This window comes from Fistularia commersonii, chromosome 8 (assembly GCF_037954325.1).
Source record: "Fistularia commersonii isolate RoL2024-O1a breed Wild chromosome 8, RoL_Fcom_v1.0, whole genome shotgun sequence".
Classification (NCBI taxonomy): Eukaryota; Metazoa; Chordata; class Actinopteri; order Syngnathiformes; family Fistulariidae; genus Fistularia; species Fistularia commersonii.
In genome coordinates, this window is record NC_141291.1 from 7,016,772 (window position 1) to 7,037,568 (window position 20,797).

Below are 20,797 nucleotides of genomic sequence, written 5' to 3' on the forward strand. Positions count from 1 at the left end.
TGAGAGGAGGCCATCACGGTAGGGGAAGGAGGTACAAATCCCCCCCCAAAAAAACACCGCCCGTGAGGAGACGGGAGCCGTCCGACCTCGCCGATAACGGATGCTGCTGAGGAAACAGCGGAAAGCCCGTGATAATGATGAATAAATAACTCATAAAAGATACTAATTTGCGGGAAAGGAGAAAGCCCTCGCCGCCTCTTCTTGCTGAAACAACACAAACGCGAGGACAGATTTCTGCACTCCGTCAGCAGGAGCTTAGGTTGGGAAGGTGTTTCGGTATAATTGATCTTTTAAGATATGTGATTCAGAGGATTCACAGATGCTTGAAGACCAATTCTTCTGATGTGAAGAAACAGAATAAATCGCGGACTTTTCCTTATTGGTACTCGGATAACTCAATCTCAGAACTTCTGCGCTCCTTCAGACCCGTGGAAAGGGAGGTGAGATCACGCTATTAAGGAAGAGACGAAAGTGAATCTTCTTTTTAACGACAACTCGCTCAGGTGGCCGGACTTGAGGGAGCCTGGCTGTGAATAACACCTGGCGATAAAAACAAAAGCGGCACCGCGACTCAACGCGACCGAGACCGGTCTACTATTTTGCAGCCGGTCTAAATCGGAGACATGAGCTCTGCCTTCCCCTGTTGCATCTCTGCTCATCTCTCTGTGACCTATTCTGTCCCTGCGGACCCAAATGTGCGTCAGCAAGTTGCTCAGCGCTATCTCTTTATTAGCTCCTCCGCCTCCCCTCTATTTTGCGAACACACCGCGGAGCAGCCGTGCGTTATTATTCGATATTTTTTTCTCATTGCTTTTTTTCTTTTTTTTTTTTTTTTTTTTTTTACAACCTTGCCGGATTTAGTTCCCAATCCCTGTAAAACCAAATCCAGGGCGAAACACCTTGTGCGCATTTAAGATTAACAACTAATGACTCTTCGTTTCGCGGTCGTTCCGTTCTCGAGCAGGAAGCTGAGTCACCGGGCAAAAGTGCCGGTTTCTGCGTTTGGACGTCCGGGCGACGAGGACGCCGGGATGTCCCCCTCCCCCCCCCCTTTTTTTTTTTTTTTTTTTTTTTCTCCGGGCCCTGACGTGTCCCTTAACTGACTCAAACCAAGTGAGCAAAAAATATCCACGCGCCAGCTTCCTTGTTGCTGCCTGGGGGAATGTATTAATGCCTCGGCTAATCCGATTAACATTAACAATCCCACGGGGGAAATCTCTGCACATCTGCAACAGACAGATAATCACGGCGCCTCAGACGTTTGTGTCTTTCTTTCTGGCGCGCTGGTTTTGGCAGGTTTTATGTCTTTGGAAGTCCTTCGGTGTATTTTCCGTCGGCGTTAACGGCCGGCGCGACACGTATCCAGAGGCCTCTCGCCGGCCACTCATTTTGCTCCCGTCATGTCCGCTCTTTTCAGAGCACCTGCCCGTGACGCCATGAAAGAGCCCGATTTCTATAAATGCGTCTGGAGGAAGGAGGCACGACTGAGGCTGATTCTGGATAAACTCGTCGAAGAGGCACAGCTAACTAATTTGTGCTCTTGGATAAATACTTGGCGGTATTTTTCGGCGGATCGTGAAAGAGTGGTGAAGTACACGAAGAAGCATCGCCCATAAAACCCTCCTTCAAATACAAATATACCCTTTCAGACGACACAAATATGAAAAACGATGCACTTAATAAAAATAGAAAGTAGATATCCGTATTTATATATATTCAGTTTGTGATGAACAAGTTCTGAGTTGTATGCCTAAGGAGAACTTTGTATTTCAACTTCAGGACAGTCCATGCCGGAGCCGTTGGTTTTTGCTCTTTAGAAATGACGAGGCAGGGAGGAGTTTGGCTCCGTCTGGCTTTTAGTCCGAAAACCCAACGAAAGACAGCAGCTGGAGCCCGTTCAACCGGCCTCCCATGCTAGCTAACATTTGACAACAAGATTACAACGTAGCACAGTCATACCAGTCCCTTGGTCTGTATCCCAAATTGCGTACCTCAGGCGGAGGCTGCCTTGGACGCCACCGTGTCCTCCGCTTGAACTTGGATGGTGATTTTGGCCAACGTTTCCATTTAATGCTGCCCTCCCCTCTCCTGCAGGTTGGGATTTTGTATTTCCATCCGAGCGTGTTTCGCTGCATCCTGCTACGCTGGGTTCGACTGCTGGGCTTCGCCACGGTGTACGGAACGCTAACGCTGAAGTTGTACAGGTAAGGCAAACACTCGCGGGGTTTTCACGCCAAACCCATTCGCCCATCATCACGAGCCGTTCTTGGGAACAGTTATTGTATTACCTTTATCGATTTGAGTACACATTCGTCTGCTCTTAATACCCTGTACAATAAAAGGGCTATAAATATGCTAACGCTGCTTTACGTGGAGCTTCTTTGTCCGGTGAGTTCACCATGGTTGATGCTGGGGTTGGTCACGCCGCCGCATTAAGTAGGAGAAAGATCGGCAACATCATAGTCATCAGGAAACCGCGGCGTGTTTTTGCCATCTCCTTCTGCGCTGGATAGTCGTCGGACAAACCGAGATAGACATGACATCACCGAGAGAGACCGCAAAGAGAGCAGAGGGGTGTCGCGGTGTGACACAGTTTATTGAAGGTAACGCACTTGAATTGCTTTTATGTCCGGGCCTTTTTTTTTTTTTTTTTTATAAGGCGAGATAAATTTAAAGCAAGCGGAGTTCAGCGAACCTTAAGAGGTGCGAGTTAACATATGACACGGATCAATTTTTGATGGCGGGCTCATTAGCGGGGAACGCAGTGGACACTTCATCAATGTGCATGAAGGGCAGAGCCTAATATTAGCCAGGGCTGGCTCGGTGCTTGAGTGGAGTACTTTTATGATGGTAACGACCTTTTTGTTTATCCGCATAAAATCGGTGCATGATTAATGATTGCAGTAGCGGAAGTAGTCGGAGCAGTACAGGTACAATGCAAACTAAAGCTGGCTTTAAGGGAAAGGATGCACAAATATTAATATGTAGTATAATGTTGGGAAAGGCTCTCCATAGGCCTCGTCCTCTGGGATCAGCAACTTCTTCTGAAAGCAATGCACCAGTAAGCGATAACAAATTCTGCTTTTTCTTTGCCTCCTCTTTTGTTTTTCAAGACTTAGTGGCAGATCTAGGGCTACTTCCCTCTACAGACTCACCATGTTAAATTAAAGGGAAAAGTGCAACAAAAACAGAATAGACGCAGTCATACCCTAGATAGGGACGGAAGTCGGCATGAATGTGGTTCACGTCTGTTCCGGAGCCAGTTCTGGGTCGCGGGACGTGCGCGCGGGAAAAACATACTGAGAATCTGACAGTCGATCAGCACGGGAGTAGACGAGGACGCGCTGGTCCTGCAAGAAAAGGCATTTTGATTGCCAGGGTGTAATTGTGTGGTAATGACACGGGTCCAACCGAAGATGTCTTCCCTTTGAACTCAGCGCCGTCCCTCTCATCTCTCATCCAAAGGGTCCTGAAGGTCTTCCTGTCGCGCACAGCCCAGAGGATCCCCTACATGACCAGTTGGCGAGTGTTGCGTCTGCTGGGCATCATCTTGCTCATTGTCTCCTGGTTCCTGGTGGCGTGGACATCTGCCGTGTGCCAGAGTCCGGACAGGAAGTTGGCTCTCATCGATATTGGCTACACGCCTGACGGGTTACAGTTCAGCATGTGTCTGCTGGATCGCTGGGACTACATGATGGCTGTCGGTAAGCTTCCGCACCTGCCCTCCGGCTCCGCGGGGTGTTGTGAATGCATTTACATTCACGACACTCACAGCGGCCGCGAAGCGCGGCTTTTACGGGGGGATTCACGGCACTCGGAGTCGAAACAAATCACTGAGACGGAGATGAAGAAATGAGTGACGAGTCGAACTCTGTTTTCAAGATGGATGCTACGTTGGCAGGTCTTTTTACCTCCCTCGGACACGGCCAGTGGTCGTAAGATCGGGTTTGTCCGTCCATTCCTTTTATTTTCATTGGCTCGATCCCAGAGAGGACCGTATAAAACAGTCTTCAAATTTCTAACCGAACAAGTTGGACTCGAGGATATGCTGATCGGAGTTGGGCAGTCAAATGTCAAATATCATCGTGGCAACTGGACCTACTTCCTCTCCTTGAAGAAGTTCTCCAGGTCTATAGACAAGGGAGGTTTTTGAGGTGAACTCTACCTGTAAATGAGGTGAAAGGGTTTGCTATGGTAATGAGTTGCTGTGGAGCAGCAGCAGCAGCTGCTGGGTTAAGAACTCCGTGGACTCACCTGAGGTAGAACCTGAAGAGGTAATTGTGAAGCTGCTGTGTAAAACAAAAGTAGTCAGTTGGTTCCCCTGGGTTGAGGCTCAAGTGAGAGTTGCTGACCTCTCCAGGTGAGTTGTAAGGGTGCAGGTGCGTCTGTAGGTGTGTGTGTTGATCTGTCTCGTGGCGTTGAATGCAGGGGAAAGGTTGTGTCGAGGACCCTCTCCCCTGGTCGGTGAAGGCCCATCCACTTTGACAAAGGTGGCTTCTTTGACTCCTCTCTCAAACCCCTGTATTCTCTGGCCAGAAGGTGGACCCTGTCCTTCAGGGGTAGGTGGACAATAGGGTCCTGACCTGAGGAGATGGCTATCCTGTGTTGGGCCATCGATTTGTGCAGAGGTTGGTAGAAGCATCATACTCATCAACGTCTTCAAGGAGAGAAACTCGGTCCAGTACTTGAAGCTATGACAATAGTGGATGGAGAACCTTCACAGACACAAACATCATGGTCCAAGTGACGGTGCAAATGTGAACTTTCCAAAGACACTAAACATTGTATTGAAATACGTAAATCGGTAAGTATTTCCAAATCAGAAGCCCGCACCCTGCAGTATCTTATCAGGGTACTTTCCACTGTTTTGTCTGGTTTGTTCGTTTTTGTCCCTCATAAAACACCATGCGGCTCATTTTAAAACCAATAATTAATCACCGGGTCCAAACACTGAAGAGGTGCGGAGCAGTGTTTGTGATACGATGACAGCGCAATCTAAAAATATCACATGAAGGCAAACTGTCAGACAGAAATAATTACAGCATAAAAACAACTGCCGTTGAAGCAGGACTTTTTCTCTGCGCTTTTGTTAAATGACACGACACGGGCCGTCCTCACATTCCTGGCTCGGATACCTTATTTTATTCCTATATTCTGTCTGTTTTGGCAGTTGCTTTCGCTCGTCCCCTAATCACAGCCGCATCAAATTCTATCGGAGAGCAATCGTTGGGTAAACACTTATCGAAATCTGATCAACTCCCAGCGCACCGTTTGGATTCCTTTCGTTCAGTTGAGGTATTTCAATCCCTGCAAGCTGTCATCGCATCGTCACCGTGGTCCGGTTGGTGTTAGCGCTTGCAGCTAATGGTCCCATTTCATCTGGGTTTTGTTCAGTTCTCGCAGCGCGGGGTCGCCTACTTGGGGGAGGGGGGGTCAGTGATAGACGTGAGCCGCGGTGGATCTGTAATATTTCGACCTTTTTGACCCAACTCCGCTGTTGTTCTTGCTCAACAGCCGAATTCCTTTTCCTGCTGTGGGCGGTGTACTTGTGCTACGCCGTCAGGACGGTGCCTTCAGCCTTCCATGAGCCACGCTACATGGCCATCGCCGTTCACAACGAACTCGTGCTGTCAGCCATATTCTACATCATCAGGTAACGACTCTTCTTCGCTGTCAACTCGGTTTGGAAAAATCGTGCGCCTTTAGCTGTGAGCCTTTCTTTGTTTTGGCTATGTCAAACCCGGCCTCCCAGAATGGACAGGATATAATTCACCGTATGCTGAGCAGATGCCTGCTGCCTGTCAACTCAGTCACCATCGATTAGCATCAACTTCCTCAATTTGCTCTATATCGTTCGGTAGTCTACATTTCAAACGGAGATGTTTGGGACTCAAAACAGAAGACGGGGGTTTGAAGTGAGTAACTATGTATGCAGGGGTCATGTTGATGAACGAATTGATGAATGATTGAATTACATTACATTACATTGCATTCGGCAGACGCTTTTATCCAAAGCGACTTACAATAGAGGACATAGGGACTGCAAATACACTTGCAAATACACGAAGCACAGGAAATATACAGAACAGTAAGCTCGGGTTAGTGAGTTGGTTTTTTTTTTGACAAAGACATACACAAACGTACACACACACACACACACTGCATAGCCTAACTTGCTGCCTAACCCGATCTGGGGCATCAGCGCAGTAAAAAGTCCTGAAAGATTGAAGATTGAATGTCTGCTCCATGTTTGTAGTTTCCATCAGGCATCAATAAAGCTCGACCCTTTTGTTCACGTGGGCGGGGGGTGCGAGTCTTTTATGGTAGAGAAATCACCCTCTCCCTCCGGCGTGCACGTCAAATGGTTGCACCGTGCCATTTACAAATGAGACGTTTCAGCCGCTGCCGCCACCGTTATTGAGAGCCGAGCTCCATCACATTATTTACTATTCAACCGTGTCGGAATTGTTTAAGGAAATCGCACAGATAGCTTCAAATGTTGCCAGCCGCTAAAATCCACCGCTAAAATAACCGATGGCCGTTGGCATGTTTGGGGAAAAAAAAAAATCACATTTCGGAAACAGGTTTCGTCCTGATTGCTTCGCCCGTTCATTCAATGGGTCCCTTCAGCCCCGTGAGGTGATCGCCTCTTCTGATTGGCTCCCACCGCGGGCCCGGGTGCACACCAGGGCTTGTCGGAGGCATCAGTTATCCATTTATGCTACAAACACGCGCTGCTTTTTTAATCCTATAGCGACCCGTTAAAGCTCAGCTTTTTCTCGCTGCTCTAGTCATCGGATCTTGGTCGGGCCCAGGTGTCAAAAAGAGAAACGTAAGTGAACGTAGGAGCTTTAGGCTGAAACGCGAGTGATGGAAATTGTTTCCGTGACGTGCTGCAGGCCGGGAGGAAAGAGCAGCCCAAGGTTATTAAATCCTCTCCGCCACAGAAAATCTCAAACAAACATGGAGGGGAGACTTTAAAGCTGGAGAACATTTCATGTGCTGGACCTCAGCTTTCATTTGTACCTCTCTGATGTTACTGCAGTGACATTAGCTCCTTGATTAGACATTTGTCAACTTCAGCGAGGTAATGAGCCTCGTAGATGAGATTTAGAGGCACTCCAGTCGTTCAGGGATGAAGATGTCTTTGGAAGTGAGGAGCACCAGGGATGAGTCCATCAGGCGGCCAGCGCCCGGTAGAGGCTCCGCAAATAAAGTCACATCGAGATGGTTCGGACGTGGACAGCGGAGGGATGTTGGAGATCTGGGTAGAAGGATGCTGAGGTTGGAGTTGCCCGGCAGGAGGTCTAGAGGAAGACCGGCAACTCCAACCTCAGCATCCCGAGGACAGGAAGTTAGTTGGAGTGAGTGAAAAGGAGGGGGTTAGACGGAGGCAGATGATCGGCTGTGGGGACTCCTGAAGGGAGCAGCCCGAAGGAAAAGAAGAGGAGGTGCCTCAGTTGGGGAATGAACCTTTGACAAGACATTCCTTTGCACCCATTGTACAAAATTGCATGACGCTGAAAGCCGGTTTGTCAATCGTAAAGCCAAGACTGGAGATTCTCTCAACACAGCGTTGTTTTATCAGTAAAGATCTCGTCGTCCGACACGTACTACTCCACAGCCGAACAAGGCTAAGCTATATCAAACTGTTCCAAAGCAAGGTCACTCCACTTTATGGTGAGTCCGGTCCAAAAAAGGAGGACGGTATTGTGTTGTTGGCGGCAGAACGACCACCCGCGATGAACATCACGGGTGGCCCCGTTCGATCAGTCCGAGGTGACGCCTCGGCAGATGGCGCGTAAGCGTTCGGATAACAACGCAATATGTAGACACAAAAATATACATGAAACCAAAAGTAGCTAATTCAGAAGGTGTCACAATGATGCCCTCCATATGCGGGAAACAATTATGAAAAAACACGAGCACAAAGACGGCGACGAATCAAACAAACCATGAAGATGAACGGCGGTGCATGGTTCGGTTTTGAGTCGACTTTGTCTGATTTCCTTTTGCTGTCTGTCTGTTGTTTTCTCTCTGACCTCCCATCAGGTTCACTCTTTCTCCTGAGCTCCATCCAGACTGGATGTTGCTGCTGTTCTTCACTCACACCCACTTAACTGTTACTGTCACACTGGGTCTTCTTCTTGTGCCTAAGGTACCCTTCACCGGGCAAAACATCGCAGACAACGCAGTCAGAGTTTGTGTTTTCCGACCGAACATCGCGAGGCCGTATTTGATAGTCGCCGCCGAGAGGTGCGGGTTGTAGTTTGGCACCAAGGCTTATTACGGGAGGGTTCATCTCCCTCTTTGACAAATCACTCATATTGTTAAATGAATGATTTGCAAATCAAATAAGTGTTCTTTCTACCCCCGTGCAGCTACATTTTGAAGTTTGGTAGTCGTTATTTTAATGCAATCGCCAAATGTTATATGTTCATGTATATATTGATTTAAATCGTGAGCCACTTGTTTATTATTGCCAAAGACACCACCTTATTCGGATGCTAAAGGATTAAGCGCTTCGTGCACGGCGTAATCGGTCAATAAGTTGAAAGTCGTGTCTTCTTTTGCGATGATGTTTCTATTTAGTGAACCGAGGTTGCGCAAACATTCAGCAATTTAAATGTCATCTCCCTAGTTCCTGTTCGCCGGCACACAAATGAGAGACGATATCGCCTCGGAGGCATACGAGGACGAGCTGGACATGGGTCGCTCCGGGTCGTATCTCAACAGCAGCATCACGTCAGCGTGGAGCGAACACAGTCTGGACCCCGAAGACATTCGGGTGAGCGCGGATGCCTTCTGTTTTGTAAAAGTGCAACCTGGTGATACGTTTTTTTTTAATCCTCCGCAAATTCTGAGCAGCGGCAGTTTTTTATTGCAGACACCAGACGAAATGGGCCATCACAGTTCTATTAATGGCTGTGGCGTAAGGTCTTGCGACAGTCTTTGGGAAAAACGTACCAACGTGAGCAGAGATTTCTGTTTGTCTGTTAGAGCTGAAGAAGTCTCTCAAACACACGATTCTGGCACCTTGTCCACCTTTAGCCCATGTACTAGAGGGAGGGATGACGTCCCGCCGCCGGAGAAGAATCTCGTATCGGACGGCCAAACACAGAAATACACGAACATCGTAAATTCAACACCTGTACTTGGAGGCTGTTTCAGACCTAACATGAATTACACGCTGTTTTCCTTATTTGACGCTGTCCGAGACTGTCCTGTCTTTGCTTTTGTTCAGCACGCATGTGATATTCAGTGGTGCATCATTTAACAGCCGTTTGTAGTTACGTGTGATGACTTTGTACAGCATGTTTATTGTGCAGTAGAACGTCTGCATTTTTAACAGCGCTTCACCGTTTTTTTTCATCGGAAATGTCCAGCTAAACGCCGAAACCACATCTGTTCAGAAAGAATTTGGCTAAAGACCTTGCCGCTTTGTTTCCCCCTGTCTTTTCCCCGCACATCTAGGAGGAGCTGAAGAAACTGTACTCCCAGTTAGAGATTTACAAGAGGAAGAAAATGTTGGCAAACAACCCTCATCTCCAAAAGAAGCGAAGCTCCAAGAAGGGACTGGGCCGTTCCTTGATGAGGCGCATCACCGAGATTCCCGAATCGGTGCACCGGCAATGCAGCCGCGAAGAAAAGGACTTTGGAGAACACGGCAGCAATCGTAATAGCATCTGCATGTTGAAGAAAAACCCATTCGATCAGACTCACTCGGCCAAGCCGGCGAAGGAGGAGACGCTGAGGAACAAGGTTTTCTCCCTGAAGAAGTCCCACAGTAGCTACGACCATGTCCGCGACCAGAGCGAGGAGTCAAACAGCTCGGCGACGGACAGCAAGATAGAGGTGAACGTGACGGAGGGGTCCCTCCTGGATACCCTCATGGGTAAAAAGCTGGTCAAGAAGAAATCCAGCGAAAATGTCAACGCCCCGAGCGAGTCCACCGAATCGGTGCCCCTGGTGTGCAAGTCTGCCAGCGCCCACAATCTCACCGCCGACAAGAAACCCATCCATCCGAGAGCCTCCATGCTGCAAAAATCGCTTAGCGTCATAGCCAGTGCCAAAGAGAAGACTCTCGGATTGACAGGAAAGACCCAAAGTACAGAAGACAGCAATAAAAAGTGTCCGCCAAAGAGCAAAGACACGAGGACGAACGCGGAATCGGAGAACGACTGCCAGCCCAAAACGACGAGCGGTCAGTCGGTCGAAAGCAAAACGAGCGCGACAAAGGTGAGACACGTTAAGCAGCCGGTAGCCGGAAGCCAACCCGCAATTTGCTCCGACCCGGTCAAGGGGAAGGACCTCTACGATCTCTCGGAAGTGTGTCCCTGGGAAGTCGAGGATCTTCCGACACCCTCTGAAAACAAGGTGCAAAAGCACGTATCCATAGCGCCAAAGGAAACCACAACGGTGCACGGGGGCAGCGCCAAGGGAGGCAAATGTCAGCAGCCCAAGCAGAAAGCTTCTGATCAATCCCCGCTGAGTGCGAGGCATTCCAAGGAGATCCAGAGGGCGACTGCCGCTCGAGACGAAGCGTGTCCGGCGGAGGGTGGAAGCCAGGGTCAGACCAGTAAAGAGGACAGTTTAAAACAGCAGACGGCCGGTCAGTCGTGCCAACCTTCTAAAATCCAGCAACCACATTGTAGGGTGGAAAGTTCCAAGCCCCCACGGACAGAGGTGTGCCCATGGGACTTCGAAGAATCGACGGAAGTCGCTTGTTCGCCGAGTACGACGAAGCAAAGAAAGGGCGTCTCTCCTGCGGACGGCCAAGGGAGGAATACCCTTTCGGATCCGTGCAAAACAGAAGGCTCCATTCAGCCGCCGGCTCTGAAAGCTGAGATCTGTCCTTGGGAGTTTGACAGCACCGCAGTATCTCCAAATTCTGAGAGAGCATCGGGTCTTTCTCAAGTTCCCAAATCCAAGGAATCCCTTTCCCAAAAGAAGGTCGCTCCTTCCGTAAGAACAGTTGAGAAAGAGAAAGAGAAATCCAGAGACACTGATGATGAGAAAAGTAGAGCTAAAGCGAAGGACAAGAGCAAAGCGTCAGACAAACATGCAAGCCAACAGAAAATGGCCGAGGTATGCCCCTGGGAAGTGGAGGGTCTGGAGACCACGCCGACGGTAGAGAAAAGGAAAAGTGCAAATGTGGGAGCGTCCAGTGTCAAACAGGCCGAGGTCTGTCCGTGGGACTTTGAGGATACAGCGGATAAAAAAGGTGCAGACAAAAGATCTCCCGGGGCGAAACAGGGAAGTCCAAACCCTAAAGCTGGGCTCGTAAGCGCTGCAAAGAAGGCAGATGTTTGTCCCTGGGACTTTGAGGATAGTACATCAAGCAAGAAGGCATGACATTCGACCTTAATGGACCACTGAAATTACCACTATTGATGTATACTTCTTGACTTTGAAATCGTCATTCATAGCCCTTTACTACTACTAGTAGGGTGACTTGGAAGAAAAGTTGATTAAGTTCCACAAGTTGCCTTCCTTTACGAGGTTTTGTTCCTACTTTATGTATTTTACAAAAGTTGAAAAAAAAAAGTTACAAAAAAAGAAAGACAGCATTCCAGATTATTGCAGGAAAATCCTGAAGATAAATCTTAGACTAATTATGCAAATTTTAATTCAGCCTTCTCATTTCACGAGCAATGTAGAAAATAACCATCCATCTGTTGACGATTCAGCAGCAAACAATTCTTACGATGATTCTTTCCATCTCTTTCGAGTCTATGCATGTGTGAGTGTGTGCGTGCGCGCTTGTGTGTGTGTGTGTGTGTGTGTGTGTGTGTCCTTGCACATCAACGTCTTGTGTCGGGTTTAGGGTGTGACGTCACAACAAATGTGTCGAGAAAACATCAAAACCGAAAACGCGGAATTGAAATCTAAAAGACCAAAAGTGAAAGCCAAAGAACGAGAGAACAACTGCAAATAGGGACATCGTAGGATGAAGAAGTCAGTGTTACTCGATGTTTAACGTTATTCTCCAAGACGAAACCCAGTAAGAAGACTAGTCTTACGCACTTTAGCAAACCCCAGTTGACCGATTTCGCAACCACTCGCAACCTCACGGCAAGGCATCACACCGGACGTGGAACTCAGACATCTTTCTCTTTCCTTTAGATCTGTTAATTGTAGTTCCGGATGGACTGAAACGCTTCCAAGTCCGCAAATATGTACTGTATGTGCCTACGTAAACTAGCGTCGTCTTGTATGCGCCTGAAGTTTCTACTTCAGCATTTTGTGAAGGTGAACGATATAAAGAGCATGCACAGCCAGCTACTGAGAGTCTATGGTCCCCGCTAGGTTGTCAACTAAAGCAGCAAATATGTTGACTGACGTTATATTCGATTTTTAGATTCTGGAGACTCTTACTTTCCTGCTGTCGTACTTCACAGAATATTATGGGATGGTACGGAGGGAACGGGCACCACCCGAACGTGAACGTCTTTTCAAAACCGGTCACGCGTACTTCGTCGTGACCGAGCGAGTTTACACCCGGTCTCTTTAGTCGACCGAGCATGCATCTTTGTGTTTTCCAAGTACCGTGCGTGCTCGTGTGTGTGTGTGTGTGTGTGTGTGTGTGTGTGTGTGCGCGTGTGCCAGTCTTTCTGTCCGTCTGCATCCGCGTGTACAATTCCAGCATTTTAAAGACAAAACGGTCCCTCAAAACCGAACCTCCTGAGCAGTATACAGCTCCATTCATGCACCTCCAAACTCGAAGGAGGATAGAAACAAATATGTATCTGTCGTCGATTTAGGGAGTCATTTCTACAAACAGAGCCATACTCACAAAATGGACTGTTCCGGGGCAACATGACAAGGTACAGAGGGGCGCCAAGCACAAGAAGTGAGATGCGCGGGAAAAGAGTTTGCAAACAGATATAAATAGGAGATGTACATGCATGACATATTAATCGGAAACTGCACATGTTTTCATTTACCGTAATTTCCGGACTATTGAGCGCACCTCAATATAAGCCGCACCGGCTAGCCGATCGCTATCTCGGGCTTCCTCCTGCGCACTAAAACCGTCAAAGTCGTCTTCTGCGGTGTCGGAGTTGAACGGACTCAGAATTTCCCGGTCATTTCATCGGTACGATGTGAGGAGGATAAATGTTTTAGCGGCGTGAAGCTCGTTAGCGTCCCCCGCCCAAAAAAGTCCATATATTAGCCGCATCGTTGTTTACGTGAAAAAAGTCGCGGCTTATCGTCCGGAAATTACAGTAGTTTGTTTGTCAAGGGACCAAATACAAAAACATGAATCCCAAATCCCGGGGGAAAAAGGCTCTATATCAGGTTTAGCTGAAGCTTATTTACGTCTGTATGTCCTTTCTATAAATAGAATGCGGTACAATGAATAAACAAATACTAAGATTTGGGTAAAAACAGAACAAAGTCCATACAGTCCATATAGTCAAATATATATAATCACATCATCTGCATATTGTTCAACATTTTTTAAGGGATTTGCTGGAACATTAGAGGCTAGAATATGGTTTCCACAATCAGCGATTATAAAATACATTTTGTATTCTTACCAATATTTCGATGCCAGTCACAGGCAACACGAAGCGGGAGTCAGATTTTTGTTTTTTTACTCTCCAAGTCTTACGTCCTGAGAGTAGGCCGCATAGTGAAGTAGGCTTCATCATTCGTGCAATATGTGAAGTGAATGGTATTCGTATATTAACAAGATCGCGTTTATCGAGGCTCAGTAGAGATTGGCCTTTCAACACCCCGGAGGTCGTGTGTTCTTTCTATTCCGACGCTATTTTGGAAAGGCTTCTCTCGTTTGGCAGTGACCCGGGAAGATAAACCTCCTCCCTTATCTCAAATATGATTGCCCAGTAGATAACGTGTTTTGAATTTGGCTGGACCGTCGGTCGTTTCCAGCTTCGTCAGGCTTATCGTAGCAAATGTCGCCTTGAAGTGAAACGTGATAATAACTGCTCGGAGCAAAGACCGAAACCGCCGGAGGGACAACGACCCGGCTCCTTCCTTAAAAGTGTTGCATATTGCATGTTTTGGTTGGTTTTATTCTTTCCGCAAGTCCGGGTAGAGTCCATTTAAATAGTGATTCCCATCGTTTTAGAATTAGGCTAGGTCGTGTGTTTATCGATTAATGGTAAAACTAAACCTTCTGAAGGTTTTGATTTGTTGAGTGTTTTGTATCAAAATGTCCGATTATCCATCACGTGCTGGGAATTTGCTGGGATTTGCGTAAACATGACAATAATACGACCTATACTCAAAACGATGATAATAACGTAACGTGACTAAAACTATGTATCACCGCAGCATATATAGTAATTAACGGTATCTCGTGAGAAATACATGGTATCATTGAGTGTCGTCACTTAATTGTAATTACACGTGGTTGCTGTCGAATCCCCTGTGGTAAAATATACAGGCTCTGTCGGAGGTAACTTCAGAATAATCCGCTCTTATCGGCGACGCGGCTCGATGTGATCACAGTCTTCAACCGTTCCGTTTATTTAAAGAAAAAAAAGAAAAGAATCCGGCGATTAGCGTTCGTGGCTGTCGTTGGATTCCGTTGAACCGCGACATTCTGCGTCTCGTATCCGACTCCCCGTCCGAAGCAGCGACCGTCGCCGTTGACCCGTGGGGGCTTTTCTCCGATATCTCCGATATCTCAAACGTCTCCGACGGGGAGTGTTTGCCTCGTAGCATGGTTCGGTCATAACCTCGGCTTTTATGAGCTCCCTCCGGACCCGAGTCGGAGTCGGAGAGGAGCCGTCAACACGCACGGATTGATTGTAACGCTTTGATGGATCCGCGCGATATTTATGAGTCGGCCGTTAGACGCCGTCCGTCACGTGCAGCGTGCTAGCGGACGTGGATGTTCGCAGCCCTGGCGACGGCGACGATGCAAAAGCCTCCTCCGCTCTGTAACTGCGACGTCACTGCAGCGTCCGACTTTACTGCCACAGGCGACAAATAAAACGTCGCGCGTTATTAAAATAAACATACCTTTTCCGTCCTTGTAGGAAAATCTGTGTCGTTAAGTGCGGGAGTTTCAATCGTGACGGTTCTTTCGAGTCCAAACAGTGAAAGAAATGAGCTTGAACGTTTAGTTCTCAGAAGGCATCGACATAAGCAATAGTTTGTGGCATTTTCAAGAAAAGATTCGAGTCTTTCTAGTGCCAAAGCAATTTTCATGGATTTCTGTGTATATTATGTTCGGGGGCGATCTCGGCGCACTCGTATTGACGTCGTCCATAATGTTAAAAGGGAAACCAAAAAGGTGATATTTGTATCACAACATCTCAAATATGTCAGTAGCTCCAGCTCACAGCACTAAGCTCATGGAATGGAATTAAGAGAATGAACACGATGAACAAAGACTAAGCGTACGTTTATCTTTCCACCTACTAAGACGGGTGGTGCGGCGGTGAGCGCTTCCTCTTCGCAGCCACAAGGTCCCGATCGGGTGTCTCCGAATGTGGCCGTGCGATGGATCCAGGTCGAACCCTGCCTGGTCAGGCTCCGGGCCGTCCCAGACCTGCGGGCCGTCGATAATGAATGAATGACTGAATGAGGTTGTTTTTTTGCGACTCCCCCGACTGAATTCAAACCGTTGGCGCCATGAGATCTCGAAACGAGGGAGTCAGAAAATGAAAAAAACATTATCAGTGTAGTACCTAATAGCAACCAGAGGCGGAAAAGTAACTAGTTTCACGTACTCAGGCTACTCCGGCTGAGTAACGTTTTTGATTGAGACAGTAGTAGCAGCGTATAAAAGCGTAACTAATGAACGGGGGAACATTTGCATCATGAGGTAAATTGTACTACTAGTACACTTTAGATGATGTACTTCGTACCTGTAGGTGACCCCCCGATAATTCCACCGCCGCGCTACGGAGTCATGTCAGATGTCGTCTCGAGCCATTTTTTAAAGTGCGTCTTTTCATAAATACCACGTTTGCTGTCGCGTCCGTCCCGCCATCCCATAACGACCCCTGTCTGTAACCGTGTGAGCAAAACCCAGCGTTTAAATGTCTCTTCTGGATGTGACCATGGTGTTTTCTCCGTCCCACCGATGAACCGCCGAATGTTTGAAACTCATCCCTTCCGCTCGGGTGTTCGACGTGAAGCTGTGTTTGGTTTTTTTTTTCGTACCGTCTTCGACGCCACGTCCTGTTCTCTGTCGGCCAATCAGATCCTGAGCGCGGCGCGTCCCGCTGGCTAGCAGCTTTTATCTTCAAACCGACTTCTCTCTCGTGACCAAACCGAGTCACCCGATGACAAACACAACTACTACTATTGCTACTACTACTACTACTACTACTATTACTACTACTCAATGCTGTTAACGTCGTAAATCTTGCTCTTGTGGCTTCTGCATGAATTCAAGAAATTAGTAGGACCGATGTTTCACTGCCCTTGATAGATCAAAAAAAAGAAGAAAAAAAAAGATTTTATGGACTGTTACGAGTTGTATAGTGAGTGATTCTGTCTCTAACCCACTGTATCATGTGCTTGTTATAACTATTGCTCTATGACAAGCTTATAGCATCAATATATGGAAATATTTGGTAGATTTATATTGTGATATATTGTGATAGCATGTACATAAAAGATACCTCCTCTGCAATAAATATTTATATGAAAGCCAAACGTGTGATTTCTGAACGTGATCCGGTGGAAAACGGCCGCCCCCGCCGTCTCCGGGAAGCCGAAGCAGGTTCGGGTGTTTGATTTGTGCTCGGTAATCATCCCGTCCTCAGCTTTGTTTGATTATTCCCCATTTGGACGTGAGCTCGCAGAAACGCAGGGGCCTTTAAAAGCCTCGTGCGTCATTAGCACTTAAGGGCACGTCTTGGCGACTGTCCTGAAATGCTTTTATGCCGCATTGTGGTCTTCTGGGCACATAGATCAATAGAGGCAAAAGATAGGAGGTGGCATCAGATGCTGACTTCAGACTGGTGGCGGAGTTGTGTTCCACATTCAGAAGCATTCCTGGCCGGGCGATTTATGCTTTTTTTTTTTTTTTTTTTAATTAATTAAAACATTTCTCGCCGAGCCAAATGCAATTTTATCTGGAACTGTATTCATACTTCTGCCTCGCGGGAATGCAGAGGAGGAACGTTCGCTCGTACCAGGCAAACTCCGTTCCCAGAAAATCAGTTAGCGACATTAGCCACATTTGGACGGAACGGTTCTATGTACCGTCCAGCTTCCATTTGGTTCCAGGAACTACCTCCTCCTTTCAGCTGTGCAGTGAGGGACTGGCGGGACGCAAAGCCTGCGACCTGGACCTTTCAGTTCCACACTCAAAAAACAAACCACCAAAGAAGAAGACGACACGGACGGCATGGAGGCGGAAGCTCCCACGGTTTATGGAAGAAAAACCATGAACCATCAGATGGTTTCTGTCTTCTCCCTGCACTGTTTCTCGGTTTCTACCTTTTCCCTTCAGTGCTTCGCCATGTGAAGAACCCTGTTAGCCGTTAGCTAGCTCCGCCCCCCTCTGATTTCGAGCGGGACAGAAGAGCTTGGACGTCTCTGGCGCTCCATTTCTCACTGCTTCTGTCCATTTTGTCCCAAGAGATCATCTGACCAGGGACTACGGTAGTTTTTTGAAAATGGCGCTCCGCAGTCCGCCGGAAGTATCTGCTAATGGGCACGGCTTATGAGTTCCACCAATCACCTGTCGAGTTGCCGTGGAACCGCAAAGAGACCCCGCCTCGGAGTAGAACTCCATGGTCCCTGGTTCCTCTGCTGTCTTAATGCAGTAAAAATAGTCTTGTTCCTAAAAAGAAGCTCCTTGGCTGAAATAGGGGCTGTCGTGACTTGAGAAATGACCCTGGTCATAGAAGAATCCCCTTACATAAAAGGGAACAATGTGCAGCCGTAAATATATTTTCTCTCGGTCCAAGCGGTTCAACCGTAGCGTGTCGGGCGCTATTTTCGAATATCCACAGAATGACGCAGCCGTCTAGCAAAAGGGTAACAACTAAAACGCGTTATCATCGATCACTGATTCGAGGGGCACTTTTGGGGCCACGGGAATAAATAGAAGATCGATACGGGCCGCGACAGCTAAAAGAGATGGATCACAGAAGACAGCCGTGTTTAGGATGTAGGTCGTCCCAATCAACCGGGAAAGGTCTTCAAGGAGATGTGATGATCTATTCCTCCGCTTTTACGGCTATTCATCATTTTCACCGCTGCGCCGCGCTACCTGACGTCGCCGCTCCGTGTACCTTAGCAATCGCTCAAACACCGATCAATGCGATCAAGGCGAAGTAAACAGTCCAGCAGAACAAGGTGAGGGGAGGAAGGAATGTCCAAACTCGGAAGGCTAGACGAGCCGCGCGGATGATCTGATAAAGCGCGGGGCTAAAATGAAGTTAGCTAATCACGCAAGAGACAGAATGAGGGCAGGCGAGGAGACGAGTGGGTAAAAAGGAAGCGGCAGAGCGGGAGGCTCCGCTCCGTCGTTTGTCATTGCGCCCGCTCGATGGAACTTTGCCGCTCACGAGGAGGATGGAAACAGCGCAAAGCTCCGATTTGAAGAAATATCACCATCGCAGTGCTGACGGCCTTTTCCTGTATAGGCATCTTCGTTGTTTCAGACTTTGTCCCTTAAACATACAGACCATTTACATTCACATAACCGTATCTACACATTTTTAAGGTGGAAGAGGGTTCATTCCAGACCTTCCAGCTCGGATCCTCTACGGGGCGGATGGTTGTATTTCCCTTCATGTGACGCCAGGGAGAATCCTGCCTCTCGCCCTGCCTTCCCGAACGCGGGACAAGATATAAAGATAATGAATAAATCAACGAATGAACGAACAAAAGCTTCAACACGGCGGGTCCTGGATGAAGAAACACATGGAATTGTATCTGGTCTTTTGGACACGGAGTCTAATGCCGACGCTATTTCTGGCGACACGACGCCCCCACCCCCTTCACACACCCCCCCCTCCACCCTTAAAGATTAAGACGAATACGGTTTCATGTCTAAGCTATTATAACAGGGATAATCTCTCAGCTCATAACTGACGGGAGAACTATAGGCACACCAGCCAAATTCAATATCCAGCGCAAACCGAGCCTCCATCTCTCTCTCCCGGTGCGTCTGGGGGCGGGAGTGATTGTATCGTTGTTGTCATTATAGGACAGTGAGCACGGCGGACAAATCCTCCAGCATGACAAGACTTATTTTTAAAACTCGGATGGTGTTCGGCGCATGAATCACGGCGCTTTTGTGGCCGGGCGGCGTGGATGGAGAGGGACGGCGGTGAGGAGGAGGGACGGGAGATGAGAGGAAGCTGATGGCTTGGCACAGGGCGGCGAGCGCCGTCGCTGAGTCATCTGTCTTTATGAAGGGGGGGGTTGTTGTGGCGGAGTCATGACTCACCAAGAGGGCTCGTGAACGCGGAGGACACGTTATGGGAGATCTGTATGGTGGGCGCACACATGTGGAAGGAAGCTGTCCGGGTGTGGGCTTCGACCCGGGCGAACTTTTCGCACCTACCGACCGTCCGTGTGAAAGTTTCTGCCGGTTCAAGTTCTCAGAGGATCGGAAAAGCTCTCACAACAAGTACGGGTGTTTTTATCCGTTATCGCGTCGGATGGTCACCGCGTGGATTCTCCCGGTATCAGTAGGAGAGTTTTGGATTCGGCCTCTGGCGCCGCTCGTCACGTGGCGTACGGCGTCCTCTCAATTCCGACTCAAATTCTCCTAATGATCCGGTATGTCTATGTGTCCTGATCAGGACCGACTGTCTCCGCCCGTTTCCGGTTTCTGTACACGTCCGAGGTTTGTTGGTTTTTTCTGGTTTCTTTGCTTCTCGAATGTTTTCTTCATTCCTCTCATCGGAAGGTTGGTGGTTTGAAACCACAAGGTGGTGAGAACGTGGAGATTGTTTGCTTGAGGTTCACATTGAGGTGTCTGGAAAGCAGCTCTAGCGTGGAAATGTGACAACTCCCGTGTCTCCATGGAGACCTGGAAACACTTCAGCCAGAACAACTCAGAATGAGATGAGATGAGATGAGATGAGATGAGATGAGATGAGATGAGATGAGATGAGATGAGATGAACTTTAATGATCCCATTCTTGGGAAATTGTTTAACTGCAGCAGCAGCAGCAGCAGCAAGACATACTAGGACAAGCTAGCTAAAAATGAAAAGTAAAAAAAATGATTAAATAAATAAACTCTGATATGTAAAAGTATAAAGCATAATCTATAAAAAAAAAACTCATCATATTTACCAATATAAGGGAATAAGTTATAATAATAATAATAATGATAATAGCAATAATAACAATAATAATTAATAAATAATGAGAAAAGAGACAAGAAAAGAAATAATGAATTGAATAAACTCTGAAATGTAAAAGTATAAAGCATAATCTATAAAAAAAAATCCCCATATTTACCAATATACAGGAATAAATAATAAAAATTTTATTAAAAATATTAATAATTAATAAATAATGAGGAAAGAGGCAATGTGAAGAAATAATGAAATAAATAAACTCTGAAATTTAAAAGTATAACGCATAATATATAAAAAAAAAGTGCCCATATTTACCAATATACAGGAATAATCAATAATAATTTTAATAATAATAACTAATAATTATGAGCAAAGAGGTTATGTGAAGTAGTGCAGTAACTGATTAGATTGAGATATTATGTAGGGTTATGGCTTGAGGTAGGAAAGATTTCCTGTATCTTTCCGTTCAAGCTCGGAGCTGTAAAGTTCTGCTGGAAAAGCGGCTCCGCCGTCCGTCCAGCGCGAGGTGGAGGGCGC

The 20,797-nt window shown here is 47.4% G+C and overlaps 1 protein-coding gene across 1 annotated transcript in view; it reads left to right on the forward strand.

The window, feature by feature from the left end:
* Positions 1-11,497, forward strand: part of gpr158a (G protein-coupled receptor 158a) — a 56,961-nt gene extending 45,464 nt beyond the window's left edge. The window contains exons 6-12 of the mRNA XM_086150834.1: positions 2,095-2,204; positions 3,466-3,704; positions 5,515-5,653; positions 8,053-8,158; positions 8,642-8,788; positions 8,888-8,971; positions 9,475-11,497. Coding sequence (XP_086006960.1) covers positions 2,095-2,204; positions 3,466-3,704; positions 5,515-5,653; positions 8,053-8,158; positions 8,642-8,788; positions 8,888-8,971; positions 9,475-11,355 — 2,706 coding nt within the window. The 3' untranslated portion in view covers positions 11,356-11,497. The remainder of the gene's footprint in view (positions 1-2,094; positions 2,205-3,465; positions 3,705-5,514; positions 5,654-8,052; positions 8,159-8,641; positions 8,789-8,887; positions 8,972-9,474) is intronic.
* Positions 11,498-20,797: the final 9,300 nt, after the last annotated feature.